The sequence below is a fragment of the Zychaea mexicana genome, assembly GCF_025766255.1.
Source record: "Zychaea mexicana strain RSA 1403 chromosome Unknown BDB00scaffold_118, whole genome shotgun sequence".
Lineage (NCBI taxonomy): Eukaryota > Fungi > Mucoromycota > Mucoromycetes > Mucorales > Lichtheimiaceae > Zychaea > Zychaea mexicana.
The window spans coordinates 2,446-22,940 of record NW_026516781.1 but is presented as its reverse complement, the minus strand read 5'-3'; the positions used below and the strand labels follow the sequence as shown (position 1 = coordinate 22,940).

The following is a 20,495-nucleotide window of genomic DNA, read 5'->3' as shown; positions in this document are numbered from 1 at the left end:
ACGTCGCGCTTTTTGCTCACATAGCGATATAATAACACTGCTTGCACACTGGCCGAACGACACTCGCGGCAACACAGTTATCGATGGAGTCCGAGTAAATGTAGCGCTGTCAACGCACAGGATACGACTCATTGGAGCTGTACAATCAAGAATCAACCACTAGCGCGTGCTCGTCACTTTAATTACCTGGGACTCCCTTTCAACGAAACGGTATCGACACCACTGAAGCTGTTCGTTCAACCGGCAACAAAGCTATGCCAGCCATGAGTTTTGCGATCCATATGCGTCCACATGTATGGCTTTGGAGTATATGCAGCAACCAAATTGTACAAATTTTCATCCGACCCATTATGGAATTCAGGCTGGCTATCTTTCCTCTTCACCAGAAACAGCGACAAATACTCGAGTCGACGCAAATTAATTATCTTCGCCTTGCACTGAACATTAGGAGCATTAAACCAGCAGCAACAATAGCGATATACCGCATATGAGCAGCGTACCGTCAATGGCCACCCGCCTACAGATATAGTATTACAACTTAAATCTCTTACCCGTGTTACAATCATTTCTGACTCAACGCTCCTGAAAAGCATAATATGCATACGCAGTTTACTCCACTCAATTTCAGCAGTTCCTCAATGGAAAAAAAGCTTAATAAACGCAACCAGATGCGTCAGGACTGTTCAGCATTTACGAACCAGCAGCCTCTACCAAGAAACCGCTCAACTAGATGATTCGACAGCAGCTTACGGCCGACTATAATGAGAGACACTCGAAATCTAAAGTTGTCACCAGAGCAAGGCAAAATCAAAAATCGGATCCTATCCTTTATCTACTTGTAACATCAAAACAACGACACCGCTTAATAAAATGGCGCACCCATTGGCTCCCATCTTACCCACACCAAACATGTCGATGTGAGTGAGCACCAGCAAACCGAAAATATTTTACGCAATGTCCACTCCTGGAAGGTATGATTCAAAGCTCCAACCAAGGCCCTACCGATACCCATCATTGAACCACCTCCTCAACACGCTACCCCTATCTCCTAGTGGACCGAAAAATAGCCACTAGAAACAAACTTGGCCGATGATACTGAACATTTTTTGACCAAATGAAAGATTTAATAAAAGTTCGTAATAGTTTATTTTACAATATAGACATTCCCCCACCACCTCATATCCGCATATACTCTCTTTTCCTTTTCTTACCCAATCCCTACTATCATATCTCTTAATACCACGATTATGTAGGCATAACTTTATAGCTCCTACTTCATTATTAACTTTCTGATGTCCTTTCCTTAGTCGTCCCTCCCGACACCAACCTTTTTTTATTTGCTGTTCCCTTCGGGTTCTTTGTTTAGGCTAGCACCGTTTTCCACGGGTTTATCCGTTTTGACAAACCTTTCCTTTTTTAAAGCATTTCTCTAGGACCACCGGCTTATGCTTTATAGCGCTGGCCCTCTTAAACTATACTGGACGTCCTGCCAGCAAACGGATATCTTATTTTTTCTTCTTTTTTGTATGGATGCAAGACAAGAATAAAGTTGCCGCAACCTATTATATGTACGGATAACATTTTTTTCAAGAACAAAATTGGAATGATGCTAGGTCAAGAATTTCGTGACTTACTTCTTATTGACGCTTGCAGGGAACCTTGACGACAGTATTACAAAACACGGAAAGCTCATAACTTCCGGTGGTTGTGCTAGTTGGTAGTGAAACTCGCTGCTATTATTATTATATTTATAGACTACCATAGCAAAAAGCAATGCGAGGACAAATCCACGATGTTAAGAGGAGGAAGGGAGCTTTATAATCGTACACCGAAAAAATGCGATATAGCGTATCCACACTTAAAACTTTGCAGTATTTCGTCAACTGTCGTTGTAACTCATTGCTCGCTCATGTATAAAACATAGAAAACGCCAGTTACGGGGCATGTACTATGTAAGAATCCATAATCTGCACAATAAAAGAGTATATTATTACTGTATATGGTACATATGTTGAACAAAGTATACTCCAATCTCCAATGATATGATATGGCCGTCAGGATTTGGCTGATTCATGCTTTCTTAGTTCAGATTTGTTTAGGTACCCAATTATGAAAACGTGACCCATTTTTAAGAAACGGTTCTATCTTGCATGGCCAAATTCAACTTTTAACGCTGTATCTTTTATAAATATGTACTCCACATTAGAGACCTCATATATGCCAGCTTTTGTGATTCTCATGAGCAAAATTACCTTGTTATGCTCAAATCATATACCTGTGGATTGTGTACCAAAATATTTTTAGATCTGATAAGTCACCAATTCATTCTAGTAATAAATTCAGATAACATTCGATCCTACAAACATTCTCTACTGTATTTGCGTTTATTTTGAAGTGCAGGGAAAGAGGGGATGTAATGCCGAGGCAAATTCTGTGACAGCAACAGACCTGAGTGGAAAAAGCCTTGCCATATGAGCCAAATATAGGGGATATGTACAAACAAAACAACAAAGTCCTAACTACTTGAGTAACTGTCTGAAAGTGATATGATCGTACAGCAACTCTCACTGAGATTCGGGATACAACCCAGGGAAAAATACAGTACAAAGCAATACAATAGGGGATTTGCGAACACTAACTACAATAAAAAACCAAGGCTCTCTATGACTACGGGGGACACTCACACGCAGGGCCCTTTCAACAAATCCGTGGAAGAGCCGTCTCATCTTAACTCTTCAATAATTTTAGCTGTTCATATGAGTACTACATCGCGTGACAATATCTTTATAGAGAGAGGTGGCACTACGTTGTTGTTCCCCGTTCGGGTCGACTATGTGTGTGGGTGCTGTTAGATCAGTGCTTATTTTCCACCTTCCGCTACAAGGGGGTGTTGTTGCGAGAGTTACAATCTATAGCCACCATCAATTAAAATTACAGCTGCCATTGGAATTTTTCTCACGCTGTAATGCCGAGGAAAATTTTGTAGCAGCGACAGGACCTGATAGGAAAAGCACTGCCACGTGAGCCAAGTATAGGGGATATAACAAAACACAATAAAACCAACTACGTTAATGAACGTCTGAATATAGTCGAATCGTACAGCAACTCTTTGAAGGAATTGGAATACAATCAAACGAAAAGTACAATACAAGATTGTATAGGGGATGATATACGAGGGCTTCACTACTATTACAATACAACTAAAAATATCGGAAGAACATATAAGTATCCAGACAGTACTCTATCTCTACGGGGATACTCACCAGCAGGGCCTTCCCAACAAATCTGTGGAAGAGAAGTCTGTTCTTTATTTCTTAGAGGGACGTGGATATATATATGAGTAATATATGGTGTGACAAATATTATGAAGAGAGGGTGATACTATGGTGGTGTGTACAATATTATAATTCAGTGCCGGCTAGTGCTATTACTATCGGCCTACAATTGTGTGAGAGTGCGTTGGTCTTCAAGGTTATTAGCGTCCTGTCACTACAACGCCAAAATAAAAAATTTCCAGGCACCATGATGTAAAAAAACCGCTCTGCCAGCCAATATGAAAAACCTTGTGAGTCTTTCATTTACCAAGTAGTTCAGAAGTACAGACACTTCCGCCATGTACTTTTTTTGACGAACAGCAATGAGTAAAGCTACGGACTGTAAGGCTCGACAGCCGCAGAAATCAAAAAGCTGGGGAAAGTTTAGGATGAATAAATACGGGGTGCTGCTATTCATAGAAGGGTGTCGTACAAGGCTCATTATTTGGCACCATAAAAAGACATTCCTTTAAAATTTTCTCGCTCAACTGTGAAGTCCAAGTTGTTGTTGCCCCGTTAATGCAACTCTTAAAGGTGTATCTCTTAACATATTGAGTCGTTGCTGCTGAATAAAAACACCGTGTTACTTCCTATCTGTATTATTGAGCAACATCGAGAATCATGGGTCAATTGAGTATATTTGAGGGTTCGCAGCATCATGTGCAATATCGTTGTATCTACAGGGATATAGTAAGCTCACAACTGTCTTCGACTTGCTATCATATTTGCTTGCTTGGTTACTTCATTTAACTGCCTACAAAAGACTTTACTCTGTTCTACACTTCGCTCCTCCCTCTTCATCAACCAGCAACCAACGTCTTTGAAGCACACCAAAAAAATCAGATTATACAGAATGATGCTAAGATACTCTCTTTAATTTTACTGCTTCAACTACATACAAGAGGGGATCAGCTCTGCTAGCTATGATATCACTTCAATAAGTAATAATGTAGCTTTGAATAATCATCGATTGCATGTTTACAAGCTAGCTACGGAGTTTTCACAACTGCAAACGAAAACATGCTTGCAGGACGATCCATTAAGCTAGTACCACCTTCTACTGATTATGAAAGGTCTTTTTGCTCAGTTAAAATGATGCGTGTCACCATGTTGATGGCACAGACCCAGCTTATTACGGATGATGAGCGGAACCTGTTTTCGCGGGGATAGAGCTCAGGCTCTCTCCGCGCAAAATGCCCTTTGTACTTTTATCCTTTTCCAGTTCTACGATTTTTCATGAGCGATCAACGAAAACGACGTGTGAAAACTCGAACACTTCGGGCGTGGTAAGCTACTCTTGCATTTAACCCGCCATTCATGTGCCAAAAATGCTGTACTTAATGTCGTTTCTATTCACAGTGATCTTTGCAAACGCAGAAAAATCCGGTGCCACTTTACACCAGGGCAACCTTGTTTTAATTGTGTTGCTTATGAAGTTGATTGCGTTTTTACAGACGAGTAAGTTGTCTCTCAACTATAATTACAGCTAAACATACCAGCTTTTGACCACGAAAAAAAACATGGGTTATATATAGCGTGCGAAAACGTGGGCCTCCGAAAGGGTAAGAAAGCATTTAGAATAAACAAATAATAAACGGCTTGTGCGATAGACTTGATATATAATCCTAAATTGATACTAGACGTGCGGAACAACTAGAGAAACGGATTCAGGAACTCAATGAAATTCTCTACGACGCTACTGGAAGAACGGATATTGATGAGCTGTTGAAAGATATGGAGGAACCAGAAATCATACATGAACAGCAAACAAAGGGGAAAAAGCGGAAGCGTCGTGACGATGATACAACCAGACGACAAGATCGCCAATCTGTGCTGTCGCGCGAGTTTACAGAAAACATTGACGCACTCCATTCACGTATATGGCCTCCGGGCGCACGCTACAACGATATCATCTATCTCGGGGACATGGACAGTTTCCAGCTCTTTTCGAAAAAACTGCGGCTCAACAAAGATGACAAATGGAAAGGCCATTTCATACGCAAATATGGTGATACTGTTGTGCTTGTATCAGATGATTCAGGTGCACGAAAACCGGATAGTAAGATCCCCAAGTTCAAGTGGAAGTGGAATACCTTTGCACCGTCATTACGGGGTATCCATCAATACATCTATCTCATTACGGGCCTGGATCAGTATACCAGCACACGGCTTTTGAAAATGTAGTTACTATTTTTGGATCGCGTCTGTATGTGTTCATTGGTTACTGGGGGTTCTAACGACAACCTGAATTTCCTAGATACTTTGCAAACATTCATCCAATCCTGCCAGTAATTGATAAACAAGAATTTCTAGAACAGTATCGCGATCAGTGTTCAAGCTATCCGACAGGCGATTTAATTAATGCCATGTTTGGTGCTGCAGCACGTTTTGTGGAAACTGAAAGTCTCGATCAAGAACGAAGGCAGCGGGTACCACTAGATGCTCAGTGGGACCTGCCAATAGGATGGAGCGATCACTTTTTTGACCAGGCACAAAAGATTATTTCGGATGGAATCTTGGGCCCAGCAACGATATCGACAGTTCAGGCAATCGTGTTAATCCAAAATCAACGAGCTACTGTGGATACAAAATCATCGACATGCTGGTTGACTGGTGGTTTTGTAAGTTGAGAAGCAAGCAGAAAAGATGTCAAGTGAGGAAAGAAGGGTTCTCGAGATATTCATGCGTTATATGTTTTCTGACTATGTAGGGTGTACGACTTGTAAGTTCTCTTACCCGAAGCCGTAAAAAATATATTTGCAAGGAACTAATTAAGGAGGTCTAGGCACAAGGATTAGGGATGAATAGAAACTGTGATGATTGGGACATACCCGATCATGACAAAGAAACACGAAAGCGAACGTGGTGTAAGTGTCTGCATTATAAATGAAATTTAGCCAAGTACTCACAATGTTTGCGTCTGTGTAAACAATTTAGGGGCACTTTTCATTTGCGATCGCTTTCAAAGTGCTCTAAATGGTCGACCGCTAGGTATTGACGACGATGTAAGTTTCTGCATGGAAGATAATTCTTTCAGACTAGAGAGTAGTAGTGTGATCAAAACTAATTGAAAAACGGTATCACTAGGATAATGATGTTGGTTACCCAAGTGCAAAAGCTGATTGGAAAGAAGTACTCGACTTGCCTGATGATCCTGACGACGAATACTGTGGCCCTCGATTTCCTTCTGCAAGTTACCGCCCTGAATCTACTGATGGTCAGGTCTGCATATATCAGTTATTCGTCGAGCTTGCTAAGCTATCGGAGATCCTTGGTCATATCATACAAGGACTATACACGCCTGAGGCAAAAATGATCAGCGTTCAACAGCGACGTGATGAGACGATCAGAAAACTCGATCGGGAGCTTACCGAGTGGCGCTTTGCTTTTGGGCGATCCATCAAACACACAAATTTCTCTGACTACAAAGAAAATGGTTTATTTTCCGGTGTTGTTGGTAAATATTCACTCTACTTGTGCGACGGTCCTCTCTTTCTCTAACTGTATACACTAAATTATGCTTGATAGCAACAACGGTATTATTTTACTTTACAACATTGATTCTACTACATCGTCCATTCATCAAATCGAACGTATCACATGCTGTCGGCTCAAAACAACCCGAGTTCTCATCCTTTTGGATATGTACAAGCGCTGCCACTCACGGAATACGGATAGCAGCAGCACTATCGATGGGTGACTTTATGCTGACACCATATGCGTTTAGCTTGTATCCTGTTCTACAGTGCTGCTTGATTCTCATGTACAACACCAAGAACCAAGATCCACATATCTCGGTAGCGGCTAAAGAGGATCTGGAAAAGGGTATTGCGTTGATCGATCGTATCCACGAATGCTCGAGCACTGCACAGACGCTTAAGGTGCTATTTCACAGTATTATGGACAAAAAGAATATCGATACTGTCACTGGCCCGCTGGAGATGGACTATAAAGATCTGGACGAATCCAAACGAGGTGAAAACCAATTCGGCAAATCAACCAAGAGACACACACAAACCAAACACGATCAAAGAAGGAATAAAATTTCAATATCATCGTTGATTGATACGTTCCTTTTACAACAAGATATTTCGGTGGATTCTTGGATTTCGCGGGCTAGTACTCCAGGTTAGTAAAGAGACCATAGGCTGAGCATTGGTGCCCGTTTTGCGTTTTTAAAAAAGGAATATAAGTGTAAGGATTAGCTTGCTTAATGATAATTCTTTGATTAGTTTCCATGGTCCCTTTACAACCAACACAGGAAGAGGCATTCACATTGTTACAGTTTGGCTTAAACTCTGAACCACACGAGAAGAATGCTACCTCGATACCAAGAGCTAATACGGCATCTCCAGTGTTGTTCTCGCCTTCACTAAACCAAGAGAACGAGTTCTATCCCTCCCATTCTGCACCAAGTATGTCGCTTGATTCCAACGACCAACCTCTTCCAGCGACAGCAACCACGACAACCAACCCGATACCAGCCCCAGCTACATTAGCTTCTGAGGCGGGAACTTTCACTTTAAGTGCTCCAGTAGTATCAGCTATACCAACCAGCAGCGGCATAATGAGTGGCTCATCACTGACGAACCAGGCATTGGCATTGGAAAACGGCACAGCAAGTGTGTTTCAGAGTGCTCCGGACAATCCGTTTTGGAGTATCCCGTCCTCAATCAATTGGACCGAGTGGCACGAATGGTATCGACATACTCAGGCTTCTTCTGCTTGGGACACTCTAAATGGGTGAAAAAAGAAATAACCAAATGTACTGTTGTTATTGTTTTTGCCTTGTAAATAAACGTTGTTATAGTGGATATAAATGCATTTCACTTTTTGTATTATGAAGTGTCCTTTTCATTCTTCAAGCGTTTCAGTTGAAACTAGTACTAAGTATTCAATGAGAACGCTTTCCATGGGTACATAGATCTACACTAGAGACGCGACCATATCCATCCAGAGTACCAACTGGACTTGTGAGGTTCACATAGACGAGGTTGCGATACGTCCACTTCCTCTGGTTCCATCACCGGGCCCGAGCCTTCCTGTACCGCGTGACCTTGACCTTGGTTCAACTCGATCACCGTGATTGTCATATCGTCACGATAACGTCGCGATGGCTCACGGGTTAATCGCTTTGACATTTCTAGCACTTCGTCAGTAACAGGCAGTTTCTCACCAATGTTCTTGTACACCACATCATACAGTAAAGCCTGACGCATCAAATGGGTAGCCGCATTTTTGTCTTTGCTTGTAGACCAAGAGCTCATCAGCTCAGCCGAGACCTGGTCGCCATCCTTGCTGCGTACGCTGTCCCAGCTCAATTCATCCCAAAGTCCATCTGTACCCAGGACGACAAAACGGTCACCCTTTTGCAGTTTGTGGTGTGAAACCAACGGTTTAGCATACAGGTACGGGGGAGTGCGGTAATTGATTACGATGCGGTGATGGTAGCGAGCAAAGAGACTATAGACCTCATACGGGATATACGGAAGCACATTCATTTGGTAATCCTTGGGCACCTTGTACATGATATCACCAAATGATCCGCCTACGGCAATCAGGCCAAATACCCGGTTGCGCCTGACGATAGCATCGGCTTCATCTGCTGGATGCTGCGAAATCATATGTGCACGCCATGCTGGGTGCGCTGGTGATTGCTCTTCAACTAGACGTCGTCCGGTCCAAGACCCATCTTCTTCTTGGCGAATGACTTATTTTTTTGTCGTCAATGCAACCGTTAGAGTGCCGCTTTCTTTTTACGTCACGACACAAGAAGCAAGTAGAGTAATGTGAAATATAAACTTACTTACGACCCTGGAATCGCCGGTATTGGCTGCGTACAAATCATCACCATCTAGATACACTGCACACGCGCATGATCCTGTAAGTGCTTCTTCAATGATACTGCTGGCCGCGGGGTTTCGTGCAGCCGCCTCACGAATATCCTTCTCGGACGCGCGGGCCACGTCTTTAGGGAATAGATCGTAGAATCGTTGTTGGATATCCTGGTCAAGGGTTTCAAAAGCGGTAGAGATAGTATTTTCAACGCGTTGTCCATGCGACTCTTTTAATTGTCTCGCGACATAGATCGGGAGCTGCTTCTTGATCAGCTCTGAACAAGAAGGTCCAATGTGTCCTATGTTTTGTGTAGTTCGTTTTATATTAGTTTTCTTATCATATTACTGCTCCTGCACAGATGTACCGAACACTTACCATCATAGACACCGGCTATAAGTTTCTCGCCATCGATAGTATTTATGCTATAATTATCTTCGACAGGTTTGTTTGAGGCCATGCGGTTAGTGTAAATGGCTCTTACACGTTGGATGGACGTCATGGTTACAATCTGGCCAGACGTTAATCGGCTGTCGATTTCTTCAGTCGTCAAACGTTGAAAAGGACGTGGATCGTAGGATTGCGGTTGCGAGGTGGCAGCTGATGGAACTGGTTCTGGTGCGCGCTTTCTGTTCAAGTAAAGGTAGCCAAGCCCACCAGAGAGGCCAACACCAGCTACTGCAGTCGAGATGGTTTTGATTGGCACTGTCATTATCTGTAAAGTTCTCAGGTCGTTACGTTCCTCGTTGCTTGAACAAGGAAAAAGAGGACAACCCCTATAACATAAATGTACGTCCCCGCGGTCTCAAAGTGCGGGATTCAGATATAAAAATTCATTGTTTGCTTATTGTCAAACAACAACAAAAAACCAGGTGCCAAACTTGCTTTATTGGATGCACTATTCGTCGCATGCATTAAAGAAAGTGCTTCTAGATAGTGTACTACTTATCGTATTTCAATATTGATGATTTTGACATCCTCATGTGGTTTGTCATTTTTATCTACCCTGACGTGCTCAATTTCATGCACTACATCCATTCCCGCCGTTGCTCTTCCAAAGATGGTATGCTTGTTGTCCAACCAAGGCTAAACAATCACACAACAGTTCTTAGTACGAGCGTTTCATCTACGATAGTATAGCTTCCGAACAATTGATATACTTACTGTAGGCACAACGGTGATAAAGAATTGACTGCCATTCGTATTTGGGCCCGCATTCGCCATGCTAACGGTGTAAGGTCGATCATGCCGTACCTCCCTTGTGATCTCGTCCTCAAAGTCATCACCCCATATCGATTCTCCGCCAGTGCCATCCCCTATTTATTGTCTGTCAATAAAGACCACATACATCACATCTTTTGAATTGACTTACCAAAAGGGCAGCCCGTCTGTATCATGAATCCTTTAATCACACGATGGAAAATGAGATTGTCGTAGTAACCGTTCTTCGCGTGCGTCACAAAGTTTTCTACTGCTTTGGGCGCAACGTCAGGCAGCAAGCGAATATGGATGTCGCCCGAAGTGGTTCTGAGAATTGCATGTGTACCCAGAATTTGTTTGCGTTCCTGAGTACCTGCAACTGTTTGTTCTTCTCGAGATGGCTTTTCGTTAAATACATCACGATCACCTTTTTGGCCCTCGTCACTACAAGACGATTATAAAATTATTAACATCTCCTTTCCCTCTTGTGTAAAAAAAACACTGCTCTAACTTACTCATATGGCTCCCGTCGTGTAAACATGAAAAATCGATTTCTTTTGAAAGCAGTACACAGCAATGTTGGATCCACCATTTCACTTTCTTTGAGCGTTGCATTATCAGAAGCCGCCATTGCCTAGATTTCGTTTATTCGTTTAGTTCGATCCAAACATCTTTCTTGTCAGAACTCTTAGGAGAAACTTACTAAGGTATAGACACCTTTCTTCTTTGGTGCGCCTTGATACAATGCAACATTTAAGAATCGGTGAGTTTCTGACTTTCCGATAAGCCTTGCGACCTTGTTTGTAAGGATATTCACAACTACAGTCGAGAGTTAAATTTACTCACTATATGTTTTTCGTAATAGTAATAGAGGGATTTCTACTTACTTTTGATGCCCAATAATGTCGCGTATACTATAAAATTGTTGCTCTCGTCGAATACTGTCGAAATTGTTAGCCCTGATTCCATTTTTATGCGAGGTTTTCCGTTCACAATCCTAAAATATCACCAACCTGCATTGACAAAACTTGCTGCTGCGGATTTCTCCAGTTCTCGCTCGACTGCTAGTCGACGTCCAAACTCCATGTCATCCACTTTGTGTATCGCAGTACCCGCCTAGATTAACACAGTCTTTTGTTAACGATGTTTGTTTGTTGCCAAAAGATATCAAGATCAAATGTGATATCCATACTTGCTGCATTTCGCTGATAACTTGAATGCTTTCGTCGTATTTTCGATACATTTTACCAGTTAAAAACTTAAAAACACGCACTTGTCGGTCAGGAAAGCTCATTGTGACAAATTGCAAGCCGTCGTTTGAGAATGTCAAAGATGTAGGCGTCGATTTACTCTAAATATTACAGCTGCAATTAGAGAATTGTTATACTCACACTGTATGCGATGAAATATACCTTTCTAAACTCATATAAGTCTGTTTCCGATTTCAACTCGAACGCGACAGATTTGGGCAGATCAAAAGGATCTTCCGGAGACCAATACTCGACCATGCCTTGCGTATCCACAGAAACAACACAATTAAATTGCCAGTTGAACTATTTATACAGTACATATCAGAAACAGACGAACGGGACATACTTTCTGCTGGGCACTTACCGCAATTAAATGTACTGGATTTGAATGTAAGTTGCTAATTGTGTGTATAGGCTTTCCTTCCGCTCGACCATCGTACAGGTGAATCTTGGGGCTATCTGCTTCGGATCTGCTCTCCAACAAAACAATATGAGCTCATGATTTATGGTTTTTCATTGTTAAAACACTTACACCGCTACAAGTGCTTGTGCTTGACCTTGCTGATGAATCCAACACACGCTGTTCGGTTTATAACCAAGCTTGATCATATTAATCATATCTTGTATTATATAATTAGCAACATGAAATGCCACCTGACAGAAGCAACATTGCACCTTACCAAAATTTGTCACGTCAAACACTTTCATAGTCATATCGTCCGAGATCGTTGCCAGTAGTTCACCATCAGCTGAGATACTCAATCCATTGATTCTATCCATATGGGCGCGATAGTGCTTGACGAATTCGATATTGTTGGCCGTTTTCTTCCAGAATTTTAAATGACCATCAACCGACGTCGTAATGATAAAGTCATTTCTATTGATGTCTGTACATGAGTCAAGTACCCTCTATAGTAGGGAAATATCTCGTTCTTACTTTGCTGATGCCACTACATGACCAAGCGTATCGCGATGCATATAGCTTTTCTCATACATGTCCGCGGTTGGAAGGTGCGACAAGTAAAGCTTTTCGTGGGCAAGCACTATATTATAGCAGAGAAGATTGATCAGAGAATGGCCTACATACAGTATTCGAGAGAGTTAAGAAAAGCTTACCTCTCTTCTTTTTACGCGGTTGTTCGGCAGTGGGTGGTGGCGGCATCATTGGTCCGATTTCTTTCAAAATATTAATGTCGCAGTTAAATGGGTGTCACTGGCTGCATCAAGTCACTTCATAAAGTATACCTTCTTCTTCCTCATGATCCACAGAAGCATTATTCTCTAATGGGCGCTTGTTGCTTTCCTGATCTGCTGGCGTCATTTGTACAAATGTGAAGTAAGAGAATAAAAGGAAATAGGTTCTCAATTTGTGTGACGCCCTTCTCTCCTGCTTTGGAAATTGACACCAGCACTCCATTAATGGTTTTGGCCACAGACACCCCACCCTCCGCCCTTTGAGGTCACATCTTCAAGCTATAAATCTCAAGAAGTTCTTCGAATTACTAATAAGCCAAGTGTGCGCCATTAATACATTAGACTGGTTTATATTTGAAGGAACTGTATTAGCTGCTTCCGAGTCGTTGTGTCAGCAGTATTTATAGCCATAGCGGAAGTGGACTAATATTACCGATATATAGCAATTCCTTTCCTATCGAAAATTAATTGTGTTGCTAATAGAACAGCTTTATAATGTTTATTCACGCTTTCTGTGTATTTGAGCTCGAAGAAATTAGACTGTATTGTTACAGCCAGTACCATCTTTGAAAGTTAAAGCTTGGTGCGGTGGTCCTGAGGGCGGAGGTCATCCTGAAAGTAAAAAAGCCTTCTCTTAGTCATGCGATGAAAGGCTGATTTTTTTACGACTCTGAACGCTGCGCTCTGCGTTCTCGCTCTTGTCCAGTCTAAAGAGGGAAGAAAAAAACGATCCCTGTTGGACGACAACAGGGAAGAAGGTGAAGGTGTTGGATAGGCACAAGAAGCTGGGGGTACGTACTATGAGGGAGAATCTGGTGTTTGTCGATAGAGAGGGGAGGAATAGTTGTAGGTAGATCGGGCGATTTAGCTTTTTCTTTTATTTTATTTATCTTGAGTCAGGGAGTACAGGATCAAGCCACTTCACGGGGGCGCTGCTAGAGTCGTCGTCAAAATACCGATGTACATCACTGTCGGAATGTTAGTGGGCGTCGAGTCGGCAAGGATGGTGCGTGTAGTGTCCGTAGCATATAATTGTAGCAATGAATAAAAAGGAGAGTATAGACGAATCCGTTGAAACCTCGGTCTATCTTTCTCACGTCATTTTTGCCTCCGAGTGCAAACGTTTGTGAAGACTACTAATGTATGTTTGCGTCTGTTCTGCTTGTTCGGCGATGGTATCCTCCCATAGTTGTGTTGTGGGCTTTCTGACACGTATTTGGAGGGATTGAGAACGAGTGCGCTCCCGGTCTGTCCTAGGTGTGCGAGGAGTTTGAGTAGCCAATGAGGAGCCATTTCCGTCCGAGCTGCTAAAGAAGCTAGACGTATTAGGCATTTTGATCTGCGGATTATGGGTGCAGCGAATATCGCCGGATGCTCTCCGTTTGCTGAGTGGAGTTGCTCGAGCTGATGATTCAGGAGCTGCTGGTGCCGTGGTGTCTTTGTATATATGGTAAGTGGGTGGTGGTGGTTGGTTGATTAGGGGTAGTGTTCTGCAAAACCCGGATCGGATCGAGTGGGTAGGCGGATATGGATCCGATCCATGGATCCGACTTATTATGCTGAGGAGATACACTGCAAAACGTCTCTTTATATAACAGAAAAAGTTATATAATAGAAAAGAACGAAGTCGGTGCAGAAGCTCAGTGTATTGAGCATGGCTAAACAACTGCATTCTATATCGCATAGTGTACACGTATTACATATAGGAGATTACGAAATAGACATTGTTCTATAGTCGAAGCAGACCAAGCAACCAGTTCCTTGCAGGCAGCTCAGGTGTAACAAATTATTTTCCAGGCTCCGTGACCATGTGTGTGGATTAGAGCTTTTCAGCTCATCCACGTACTTATTGCTTATGGGCACCATAATTCCATCATAATATCTGAAAAAACACGCAAATATGACTTTATTCGTGTACACGGCGCTTTTTCGCAGCGTTTTGCTTCGGATTGGTTTCACATAATTCCGTGTTCTGGCTACCCTTCTTGCAACCCACTTTAAAACATTGTTGGCACGTGCGCGACCTAGACGGCTTCCCGAAATGATTTTGATGCGATGAAGATGCGGCCGATGGTAACGTTGGATGCGGTGTATAATTCTGCAGTTGAGGTGATAGAAATTTTATTTTAAAGATAGATGAATTGTGTGATTTACCAAATAAAACAGATATAAATGATAAATAATACATTGGTGGCTGGAATCCAACAGTACATATGGACTGAGAGAATGTATCTGGGGTGCTGCTCTGGGTTGTAAACGTCGCTGTCTCGACTGTTGAGGAACTGTTGAAGAAGAAACTACTTGATTGCGTTGATAGTCATAATGTTGGGTATTCACTGTTGGTAGCTCACGCTTCAGCCGCGGACACTGCTTGGTCGCGACGTTGTTCAACACAATCCACTTGTTTTAGCGTATCCTTGGCTCTTGATATGGTTTTGCGAATATCGTGAGCATGCTTCCATGTTGTATGGTATGCTTGAAGAAACTGAGGGAATTTGTAGAATATAGTTGAACCACCGTTGGCATGCTTAGTATTCCAGATATTGGCAAATCGAACCCACAATCCAGCTGCTTCGCAACTATCTGAGCGCGTAAAGCTATTAATCAAACGGGGAAAACAACTGTCGCTCTTCACTGGTATGATTCGGAAGTGCTGCATACTTGGTGTTTTGTCTGCGGCACAGTAGAAGATGACATTGTGAGTGTAAAGTATTTTCCTGAACGGTTAATAACATAAAATGATCTAGCGAAAAAATAACTACGATAAACGCACGTTGACACGTTGAAAGCAATCAAAACTGAAAATTTTAGGAGAAACGTAAAGACGACAATTCGGCTTTGGTTGAGGGCTTTGCCCGAAAGCCTCATAGTATTATCCGAACAGAGGACAGTCTTTTCTTATTTTATTCGAAATTTTTTTGTGTAATAATTTAACTCTATCATCTAGGAGGAGAGAACGGAGCGAAGGTACAAAGTAAGAGACATAGTGAAATATTTAGGAGTGGGTGGGGGGACAGTCAGACTGTCCTCTGTTCGGATAATACTATGAGGCTTTCGGGCAAAGCCCTCAGCCAAAGCCGAATTATCCGTCAGAACGAGGACAGTCTGACTGTGTATTCAGAGCAACCGATGTAAAGTCAGAGTTAGTTTCCGATGACATGCGATAGAACAAGCTAAGAACCTCACAGGAAGCCCAGGAACCATGCGCCATGATATCGTCGACTGGTACACCTGCTCTTGCCGCACGCGAAGTACCCAGGGCACGCAATTTGGGTTTTCTTGCGCCAGGAGCCCGTGGCACCAGGTCTTGTAGACGAGTGATATGCTTGCTGATACATTGAGCGCCGAGGTACTTGGTACTATCACGCACGTAGCAGACGAGATAGTTGAGGTAAATATCCGGTTGAGTAGGATGTTTGTGATAACAGCGGTTGGTTGCAAATCGTGCGGTGTATGATTGAAAAACGTTAACAGGACACAGGACACGATCTTGGTGGGGAGTGATAACAACAGTCTTTTTCGATTCGGCGACCGCGGCGTTTCTCCTTAGGGCTAACAACCACCAGGTTTAACCGTTGCTGTTGATCAATAGAGGTCTTGTCCCAATCTATGCGTCCGATATCTGAGGGCCGTAGGAAACCACAAAGCACAAGGAGCCAGCAGAGTTTGGATGTAATGTCGAGCACAGATAACCTGTCATTATTCTTCAAGTGGTGGATCCAGTGATTGTGTTACCATCTTTTCCGTTTTAATTCGAGAGAAATAAATAAATACAAGTGGAGTGCTACACATGAACAGTATCATCTTTTCTCTCGAGAGAACTCGCTCCTAGTACTCAACTGTCAGGTTTTCGAGTTTTATCAATGAATGATCACTCTCCAACCCCTTCACAGATTCTTAACCATGAACCAGCTGTTCAGCAGCTGCAATTCGAGGCGGCAGCACAGCAACAGTATTTCTTGGTCGAGAACCACCAGCCTTTTCTCTCCTAGCAACTTCATCAACATCCAGCTCAGCAACAACAACACCAAGAGCAACAATCAGCCCCTTTGGCCGACGACGCTCCTGACTGGGTCCGGGCCATGGGATAACCTTACATTTATTTAAAAATCATAATTTTAGGCCAATAAAAATAATTTATTTATATTATTTATCATATTTATACATACCCATCGACAACCAAGGTCTAATGCAGTTGTGCGAACCATCACAGCACCCACTAGTCAGGAGATTAAGCTTGAACCCGCACATCACCGTACAGTAATAGTGTCGACGACTTTCTCACAGAGGCAGGATGGATTGTGTGGGCACAACGACTTGAGGAAACCAAAATACTGAATCTGGAACTGACAGCCGTGAAAGGTGTTACTGGTGCTGTCCTTGAGCATTTTGAACAAGTCGAAAGCTCGGTGCTATTGCGTGTTTCACGGATCTATAGTCTCACCAATGCAGGCATCAATGCTTTTCGTATCATTGAAGGATCTAGTAAAAAGATTGAAGTCGTGGGGTGTTCAGGATTATCTCGGACAGATGATCTTCGTATGCCATACAACATATTTTTAATAATTGAGTACCATTGCGGTGATATTTGCAGTCTGGCTTGTACTTTTATTTATAATGAGCTGATAAACAATATTGGCAGCATGTTTAATTAATCAGTTTTCCAGGTTGGATTGTTGTGATATCTGTATAGTCAAGCATCGATTTGAAATGTTTACATATACACTTACTAGATCCAGGATTGATGGAAAGGCAGCACGATGTGGATCTGGTCGGCAGCGAGTCTGGTGCCCTTTCAAACCTGAGCGAAAGCACAGACTAATTTTTTTTGGTTACCCTATGCTTTCCTTATATATCAGAAATGCTTGTGTACCTCTTTTCGTCACAAAAGGGATCACCTCGCACTCTATATGATATAGTCTCTGTGACAGAAGAGAGAAAAAAAAATGAAGTGAGAATATTCTTTCTTCCGTTGTTGAATAGAAAGACCATCGTCGCCTCCTCCCCTCTCCCTTTATGACCAAAAAAAAGCAGTCTGTATGCTGTATGTATGCGCATACGCGCGTTCCTGTTCATGTCGGGCAGTGGATTTTTAATGCCCGGTATTTGGATTTCATTGGCCAACGTGCTGCTGCAACTATACTCGAACCGCTTTGAGAGTTATACTACGCAGAGGACTTATTGGAGTCAAGTTTACTGACAAAGGTCAATATTTATGGTAAGCGGGAACATTATCATCTTCCACATGCTAGGATATATACGGGATCAAGAACATCTTGAAATATAGCGATTCCCGGAAAGTGTTCCTCATATTTTCTGGGCAAATTCTAACTACAGTACTTTGTCTGTTTAAACTCTATATGTAACAAACTCATGAGCAGTTGTTCAGTAAATGAACCCAGTGTCTTAAGCTTGATGCTTACCAAACGAACAACAATACGATAGCAAGCTCAAAACGCCAGAGAAAAGGCAAGCCTGATACAAGACGCTGGAGTGCTACTGTGTGCTGTCAACCAAGATATAAACATCACCCTAGTAAGCTTCCTGGATCCCAACTCCGCTCAATGGATTGGATAGCATTGTAATACCCTGCAGATGCGGTAACGAATAAACAACAGCATTCAGGATGTCTAGATTATATAACTAAAGTCATCCTGGCAATAGCAACATAGAGAGCAAAAGCTAGTTCAGTCTTCCTTACTCTCAAAGAAAGAAAAAAAGAGATGCAAACGAATTATTGAAAAGTAATATGCAAAAGGCAACCATGACTGAATCAACCCACACTTGTGACAAGCATTTACAGTAATATCCACGAGTACACCTCTCTTTCTCTCTCACATTCTACACGGTCGTTTTCCAAAAAAAAAAGAAAGAAAGTAAAAATAGAGATGTAATAATACCTTGGTCACCCATCACTGTTTCGATCGCATCTATTGTGATAGAACGGGTCCAATTAGACTGTTCCAACTCCACCAAGGCCTTGCGCACCACGTCAGCATGGCTCAACACAATCACACGCTTTGGGATCAATTTAACAGTATATATGCTAGTCTGTAATTTTTTCGACCAATCCGTCAGGGCGAGACAGCTATGAAAACGGAAAGCTTTATATCCTTTCCAGTAGAACGGCAAATTGGAAGGGCTCGGTGCCCATGGTGATTTGGATGTACCATTCTCGTTCTTGCCGTCCCATAAATAGACGTGTGCGATTTGGGTGATGAAAAAACCAACAGACACTCTACCTACAAATGTGACTATGGCCGATGTTACGGTGTCCCAGCTTATTGACATGGTTAACTTGTATTATATATACTTAGAAGAAGACTTTATTATATATAAGTTGGAGAGCCAAAAAAAGGAATATCTAAGTGTGAAAGAGAAATAAAAAAAAGAAAGAATTCTTTATCGTATAATGGTATGTGAGTATACTTGATGTGCGGCATTTGTGTTGTTGTCCCAGAGAACACAAAAAAATATACTTTTTCATGTAGTATTTGTACAAATACTGTATAGACCAAACTGCCAAAATTGGGGTTTGGGAAAGCCCTTATCATTTTATTGACGAACTTGAATCAAGTGTTGTAACAGTGTCGGCCCAGATACTTACAATCGGGAACGTGAATGGGTAGACAGTGTGGATCAATGAATAAGGTGAGACTCGGATATATCAAAGGATAAAACGATAGGGATCCATATAACTCAGGATCCCGTCTTTATATATACGTCGAGTAATAGGGGGCTAGCTATCGTCTAAGTATTGATCTACATCATAACTTCTATCTAGAATATCCACGCCTATTACTCCATATTCAACCATGCGGTTGACCGCAAGTCATCCTATCGTCTGAACCATGCGTTGTCGATCGTCAACCATGCAGGTTGGATATCGTCGTAACGGTATGCACCGTTACATCCTCCCCCGTCTACTTCAAGAGGTCGACTCGAAGTAAAACGTCAGGTGCTCGCCGTCGATCCGTTGACTCGTCCAAAGTAATTCTTGATTTGCGTCGTTTCAATCGCCGTCCTTTGTAGCTCGTTAATGTCTGTGCGTCGATCTGCGAGTAGTATGCACCGTCCTTGTGCGCGTCCAAGTGGGTTCGTATGCTGGAACTCTTCTACAGCAGTGACGGATCGTTTTGTGCGTCGACTGGATAGAAATCGTCCCGGTCTAGGGTTCTCCCCCCGCAAATTAAAACGTCGCGAGAGATCCCAAAAGGTGGTCGTCGTGGTGAAATAGACCCAGAGGAACTATAAAAAAAATAAACACCACAACCCATTGCACATACAGTTACCTGTTTCGTCTGTGTTTGGGCGGACGACCACGGCGTCGAGGAAGTAAATTCGTATCCGAAGCTTTTGATGGCGTCGCTTCCTTGGATTGTTTGAAGTCTTGAAGAGCCTCGGGCGCATTGGAAAGGTGTTCGGCGGGTTCCCACGTCGCCTCGTGTAAGGGATAACCTTTCCACTTAACCAAATATTGTAGCTTGTTTCGTCGCTTGCGCTCGTCGAGAATGGCTTCAACTTCCCATTCGTCTTCGTCGTCAGAAACATTGGTGATCACTGGTGGTGGCCGTTCTGGCTTGCGTTCCACATCGTCAGGTTCCAAATATTTCTTGAGGGCGCTCACATGGAAAACGTTGTGAGCCCTGATCGAAGCCGGCAAATCAAGCTTGTATGCCACGGATCCAATACGTTCAAGGAT

At 42.5% G+C, this 20,495-nt stretch overlaps 5 protein-coding genes across 5 annotated transcripts; 2 read left to right on the top strand and 3 right to left on the bottom strand.

Moving 5' to 3' along the window:
* Window positions 1-5,048: 5,048 nt before the first annotated feature.
* BDB00DRAFT_773260 (fungal-specific transcription factor domain-containing protein) lies at window positions 5,049-7,447 on the top strand (the record flags this gene model as incomplete). Its single annotated transcript, XM_053120088.1, has 7 exons — window positions 5,049-5,494; window positions 5,572-5,935; window positions 6,025-6,036; window positions 6,100-6,181; window positions 6,252-6,319; window positions 6,402-6,771; window positions 6,843-7,447. The coding sequence occupies 7 exons, from the start codon at window positions 5,049-5,051 to the stop codon at window positions 7,445-7,447; spliced, it is 1,947 nt and encodes a 648-aa protein (XP_052974318.1).
* Window positions 7,448-8,245: 798 nt separating this feature from the next.
* BDB00DRAFT_773287 (phosphatase 2C-like domain-containing protein) lies at window positions 8,246-9,861 on the bottom strand (the record flags this gene model as incomplete). Its single annotated transcript, XM_053120089.1, has 3 exons — window positions 8,246-9,024; window positions 9,121-9,450; window positions 9,528-9,861. The coding sequence occupies 3 exons, from the start codon at window positions 9,859-9,861 to the stop codon at window positions 8,246-8,248; spliced, it is 1,443 nt and encodes a 480-aa protein (XP_052974317.1).
* A 233-nt stretch (window positions 9,862-10,094) lies between these two features.
* BDB00DRAFT_773246 (peptidyl-prolyl cis-trans isomerase cyp15) lies at window positions 10,095-12,920 on the bottom strand (the record flags this gene model as incomplete). Its single annotated transcript, XM_053120087.1, has 15 exons — window positions 10,095-10,235; window positions 10,314-10,465; window positions 10,522-10,793; window positions 10,865-10,983; window positions 11,053-11,168; window positions 11,237-11,290; window positions 11,363-11,465; window positions 11,542-11,700; window positions 11,762-11,902; window positions 11,964-12,069; window positions 12,132-12,219; window positions 12,280-12,476; window positions 12,537-12,642; window positions 12,716-12,775; window positions 12,845-12,920. The coding sequence occupies 15 exons, from the start codon at window positions 12,918-12,920 to the stop codon at window positions 10,095-10,097; spliced, it is 1,890 nt and encodes a 629-aa protein (XP_052974316.1).
* A 2,955-nt stretch (window positions 12,921-15,875) lies between these two features.
* On the bottom strand, window positions 15,876-16,094 carry BDB00DRAFT_773241 (uncharacterized protein; the record flags this gene model as incomplete). Its single annotated transcript, XM_053120085.1, has 1 exon — window positions 15,876-16,094. A coding segment is annotated over one exon (219 nt), but the record flags the coding sequence as incomplete, so codon positions are not given.
* Window positions 16,095-16,696: 602 nt separating this feature from the next.
* On the top strand, window positions 16,697-17,815 carry BDB00DRAFT_932985 (uncharacterized protein; the record flags this gene model as incomplete). Its single annotated transcript, XM_053129105.1, has 3 exons — window positions 16,697-16,866; window positions 17,061-17,332; window positions 17,527-17,815. 3 exons carry the CDS (start codon window positions 16,697-16,699, stop codon window positions 17,613-17,615), a joined length of 531 nt encoding a protein of 176 aa, XP_052974314.1. The 3' UTR covers window positions 17,616-17,815.
* Window positions 17,816-20,495: the final 2,680 nt, after the last annotated feature.